General features: G+C 39.8%; 1 protein-coding gene across 1 annotated transcript in view; it reads left to right on the forward strand.

The window, feature by feature from the left end:
• The window catches only part of LOC103467114 (phosphatidylinositol 3,4,5-trisphosphate-dependent Rac exchanger 1 protein-like), a 42,124-nt gene extending 36,834 nt beyond the window's left edge, over window positions 1-5,290 (forward strand). The window contains exons 2-4 of the mRNA XM_008413195.2: window positions 792-857; window positions 1,849-1,971; window positions 5,108-5,290. Of these exons, the coding sequence (XP_008411417.1) occupies window positions 792-857; window positions 1,849-1,971; window positions 5,108-5,290 (372 nt within the window). The remainder of the gene's footprint in view (window positions 1-791; window positions 858-1,848; window positions 1,972-5,107) is intronic.
• Window positions 5,291-5,980: the final 690 nt, after the last annotated feature.

A 5,980-nucleotide genomic window follows, 5' to 3' on the forward strand; every position in this document is an offset into this window, starting at 1 on the left:
AGACAAGACCGAGACCAAATGCGGTCGAGTCCGAGACCATCAAAAAATGGTTTTGAGACCGGTCTCGAGACCAAGACCGACCTCGAGTACTGCAACACTGGTGAAGGTGTTCATGGGTTAGTTATGGGATCCATGTCATCTCCTTTTTAACATCCGATTAGTGTCTRGCGATGAGACAGACTGAGGGAAGGGTCAGCCTGTCAAACAGCGTGATGATGGGGAGAGAAATGAGGAAGATGGAAAAAAAGAAACTGTTGGCAGATTCACTTCCTTTCTCTCCTTTTTTTTTATCAGGTCCTGATTGGTAGGTATCAAAGCATATGCCTGCACAGGTAAAGCTCACCTTGATGTGATTCTATTGCAGCATTTTTCTGTAGAGATGCTGCAATAGCATCARTAATTTTGATTTGACTGATACTTATGTGCATCAGATTCCTATGGTTAGTCGCTGGGGGAGGAAAGGTGTTGAACATATTTTTATTAAATGGATAGTTTTGTGCAACAATAGGAAAACAACTGAGATACAACTTTCTGCAGATGAGGGTGTGTGTATGTCTCTTTCTGCAGAGCCTCTGACAGAATCTGTTTGTATAGTATCCATTTCCTTAAAGAAGAAAAGACATGTGCCTCACATCTGAAACGAGGAGTTGGCCCACTTGGACTTCCTGACCGCAGGAAGTCTGTCTTGTTTCGTTTTAGTGACCCAGGCGCCTATGAGAGCCTCCACGTTTCTTCATTCACATTAAATTAAATGTTCTGTTTTTAAGTATCTGTTTCTGTTTTATCTTCAGGCGTTTCTTCAGAGAATCAGGCAAATTCCAGACGACCAACAGTGTCTTTCACCTGAACACATCAAGGTAAGACCAACACAAACGCACAATGCTTGAGATATACCAATCGCTTGGCCAGAAATCGGAATCRACCAATTTTTTATTGATCACCTGTGATTAGTAACCAGCAGGCCAAACTTAGATTATTAGACAATTTCTTACCTATTCAAAGATTCATCCAAACTAAGAAGTCGTACTATTTTGCACTAGTATAAGCATTAATCATACGCACTGATGCACTTTTTWAAATTTCTGAAACATAAGAAAAAGAGGAATAAACAGGCATAATATTGTCTATATATATCTTCATGTTCTATCTGGTTTAAACCTCTAATCTGTCTACACACCTGCAGTACATTTTCCCAGATATTATAGTTCTTAAAAAAGGGGAATCAGTTTAAATAATGGGCAGGTTAGCTGATTGGTAACAGCCATGAAAAGCTTAGTTGGTGCGCAACTTGAAAAATATATCACAATTCCCATTAGGCTTATTATAATATCAATAAATCAATTGATCACATGATAAATTACAACAGGCTCAATAATTTCCATTGACATGATTAATTGATTTTCTCTTTTCTCTCTTTCTGCCAAAAACTGAATGCTTTGGACTCACCTATCTATTTTCTGGAACAAAAAAAAATTTATTTTTATTTTTTTATTATAAAGACTTAATAATTCATTTTATTTGTTGTTTCTGTAATTTTATTTTGGATATGTAAACTGCCTTAAAGTTCCAGTGTTAAATGTTTGTTAGAATTTAAAGTTTTTGGTCTTTGACAATGTGATCTTGTATTATTATGTAATTACCATTATATTACTTGAAAATGGTTTCAAAACAACAATATTATCATTTACCTCAATAATTTCTGAGGGAATTTATYTAGTAACATTTGTTATTGTGACAGGCTTCATTCTCACACATAAATCCTCGGATAAAACATTTACTATAGTCTATCTTATCTTCCTCTGTTCATCTTTCTTCCCTCACATCATCTTTTTTTTTTTCCACACACAGATCCTGTTTTCCAACATCGAGGACATCCTGGAGTTGCACAGAAAGGTGCTCTCTGCTGTGGAGGCCGGCTTGCAGCCTGAACCTCATCCTAACCACTCGCTGGGCCACGTGTTCCTGCAGTTTGTAAGTACACACAGAAAGCAGAGGACGGCAGAAGGCCACATGGGTTGAGCTCGCATACATGAACTCTGCATTCAAAAGCACAGACATAAAACACAAAATGTTTTTTTCCTTCATAAACTCCTTTTTTATCTCATGGCCCCACGAACCAAATCAGTTGCACCGATTCTTCATCATTTGATGATTCTGTCTTCCTCTTTTGCCACTCCATCGCTATCTGAAAGTCCAACACACACTAACTCACCCCACCCTTGCTGCTCCCCTCTGGATGAACTCGTTTGGCCCCCAGGAACAAACAAAGAAGGGTCTGTGTCCGGGGAGGAAGACATGGTGTGTCACTCAGCCAGGGGGACAATGTTCCTGCTGGTGGCACTCAGGCTCCAGCTCCTTCTTTCTCCCCTCTGTTTGTCCCTCTGATAATCTGTCTTCACCTTTACWGATGGACAAAATATGCCAGCATCAATATTCTCTCCCCAGGMAACAGGAGCACAGACACAGCCTGAGTTTTACTTTCTCAGGTGCAGCACGCTGAATCACCAGGTGGGCTTAGCCTTTTCTGAGACGCTCCAACGTTGTTGTGGAGTCATTTCACAGTCAGACACAATCTGTCTGATACCTGCTTGTGGCACGGATGATATTTAATATTTGTCACAGAATTAGCTCATCAAAATGTACCTGCACACATGTGTGAGGTGTCAGGGTGCAAGGCCAAGTGTCAGGGTGGAGAACTGATTAACGCATGCTGTTTTCCATCTTTCTGTTCTCCAACTGACAATGGAAAGTGAAAAACTGAAAGATGAGAATTTATTTTGGTTTACCTGAAATAGAGTTGATCTTTACAGCAGAGCTTTTAATTTGTTTGACTGGTGTTAGACATGTAGGACAGTGCTTGAATGTGTCGGCGCATGTCACCAAGGTGTTGGATCTGCTCTTTGGGTTGTGGAACTTTGTAAAGTGTGTCCTTTGAAGAACGCCGTACTTGGCGTTCGTTACTGTGTGCTGGTAGTACAACAGTCAGTATTTGCTCTGAATTCTATATAAATCTTTTTTATTTGTTTTAGACATGTAATAACAACAATTAAACAAACAAAATGACAACAGGTGCCAATATCACATATTTAGTAAAAAGGGAGGAGGGGAAGAGGGAGGGAAGAAGGARGAGGGGGTGAAAGGACTACATACTCATGAAGACTGTCTCAAAATACAAAAGAAATGGCTGCCAGGTAATGTTGTATTGTTGAATTGTATTGTTGACTGTATGTTTCAGATGCTCAAGCTTCAGATGAAACATAACATCCTCCATCCATTGCTTATGAGACGGAGGAGCGACTCGCTTCCAATTAAATAATATTAAGCGTCTGGCAAGGAGTGTAGCAAAAGCTATGGCATTGGCCTGCTGCGTTGTTATTGGTGTTGCTGGAGGGACAACCCCAAATAGAGCAGTTAGAGCACTTCRATCAATATTCCTCTTACGTACAAATTTAAACGTGCTAAAGATTGACTCCCAAAAGGGGAAGAGCCTGGGGCAAAGCCAGAACATATGACTGAGGTCAGTAGGGCTGTGCCCACACCTAGCACAGGATGACTCTACATCCGGATACATTTTAGATAGTTTATTAGGGGACAAGTATAGTCTGTGCAGCACCTTAAACTGTAGCAGGCTATGTCTAATGCAAATTGAAGAAGAGTGGATTCTAGAAATAGCGGCCTGCCAGGCTGTATCAGTAAATGGTTCCCCTAAGTCTTCTTCCCATGATTCTTTCAGATGTCTAAGTGATGGGGATGCAGCACTCAGAATTATGCCATATATAGCTGATACTAAGCCCTTATCAGTCAGATTCATATCCAAACATTCATCAATCCATGTTGTTCGAGGCAACGCCAATAAGAAATTAGCTTTCACGTAACTACGTASTTGGAGATACCTGAAGAAGTCAGCCTGAGGTACACCAAAGTCCCTTTTTAGCTGTTCAAAAGCAATAAATTGGTCTCTTTCAAAGAGGTCCTTTATGCAAGTTATGCCTCTTTCATGCCACTTCTGAAAGGCTGGGTCTATCAAGGATGGGGTGAACTGGACATTGCATCGCACAGGAGATGCAGTTAATGCATTTCTACTTTGAAAATGAGTCCTAAATTGGGACCATATCTTTAGAGACCCCTCAAYAACAGGATTGTTTGTCCGATGACATTTACTCAATGGTAAAGGGCTACATATTAATTGCTGGAATGTTGTTCCAGGTGGACCCAAACTGTACATTCGGCATCTGACTGATCCTTAAACCAGTACAAAAACTTATGGATATTGGTTGCCCAGTAATAGTAAAGAAAATTAGGTAGGGATAGTCCACCATCCTCCCTCTGTCTCTCTAGTTATTCCTTTCTAATTCACGGGATGTTTTTATTCCAGATAAACACAGATATATGGTTGTTTAATTCTTTGAAGAACTTCYTAGGAATAAAGACTGGTATGGTTTGAAACAGGTATAAGAACCTTGGCATGATTGTCATCTTGATTGAGTTTATTCTTCCTACAAGAGACAGAGGGAGTTTTGACCACTTCTCCATATCCAATCTAGCCTTATTCAATGCCTTAGTGAAATTTTTGTTAAACAAGCAATTGTAGTCATATGTTACACAGACGCCCAAATAATCAAAACTATCTTTACTGACTGTAAAGGGGAAACTATGGAAGGTCATTTGACGCGCTTTTTCGTTGATTGGGAATAAAACAYTTTTGGATAGGTTCAATCTATAACCAGATACCTGCCCAAATTTTTCAATTAGATTTAGAGCAATAGGTATTGTGATACTGGGTCTAGACAGAAAAAGGAGGTCATCAGCATAGAGGGATAATTTGTTAACGTGCCCACCTCTCTGCATACCAGCTAAATTAGCAGAGTCCCTTATCATGATTGCCATTAGCAAAATCAAATAAAAGGAGGCTAAGAGGGCATCCTTGTCGAGTACCACGTGAAAGAGGAAAGAAACTAGACGTGACCTTATGTGTTTGTACTGACGCATGTGGGGCTGTGCACAAAATGGTGATCCAAGCGCAGAAAACTGGGCCGAATCCAAATTTTTTGAGTGTAGTAAACAAAAAGTTATATTCAATTCTATCAAATGCCTTTTGGGCGTCAAGGGATATTACTACTTCAGGTTCAACATTATGGCGCTGATAGATTATATTAAAGAGACGTCGCAAATTACTGGATATCTGCCTGCCCCTTACAAACCCTATCTGGTCTGGGTGAACAAGTTTGGGAAGAACATCTTCGAGCCTGCCAGCAAGGATCTTTGCCAAAATCTTATAATCACAACATAGCAAACTAATTGGACCATATGATTCACAGAGCATGGGGTCTTTAGATTTTTTTAGGTATTAGTGAAATAACTTCTTGTGTCATAGTCACAGGTAGAGCCTTTTGGTCCAATATTTCCCTAAAAACAGTAAAGGGACTAATTTTGGTGCACATTTTTTAAAGAACTGTATGTGAAACCCGTCTGGACCAGGCGCCTTTCCAGATTTCATTTTTGTGATGGCCCGAGTTATTTCTGATATTGTAATAGTGCCCTCCAACTTAGATTTGTCCGAATCATCTAAAATGGGCATAGTCAAATTGCTAAACAGGTCTTCGATCAAGGCAGTGTCATCAGCTTCAGAAGTATACAGATTCTCAAAATATGACTTAAACTGGGCATTAATCTCATTTTGGTTAGTAAATATACTACCATGCTCATCCTTTATTGCTGTAATGAAACCCGCAGCTGTTGACTGTTTAACAACATTTTGCYGGCACGATCCCCAGACTCATAATAGGTGAGACGAGACCTCAGGTGCATGTCTATAGCTTTGAAATTCGTAACTGAATCAAATTCTGTTTGAAGTAGGATTCTTTCTCTGCATAAATCATCGGAAGGTGTAGCTGAATATAGTTGATCTACCGTTTTAATTCGTTCAATAAGCGCTGGAGCCTGTTTAGTCCTCCTTTTATTTTCACCAGCAATGTAAGAT

Source organism: Poecilia reticulata, linkage group LG7 (genome assembly GCF_000633615.1).
Source record: "Poecilia reticulata strain Guanapo linkage group LG7, Guppy_female_1.0+MT, whole genome shotgun sequence".
NCBI lineage: Eukaryota > Metazoa > Chordata > Actinopteri > Cyprinodontiformes > Poeciliidae > Poecilia > Poecilia reticulata.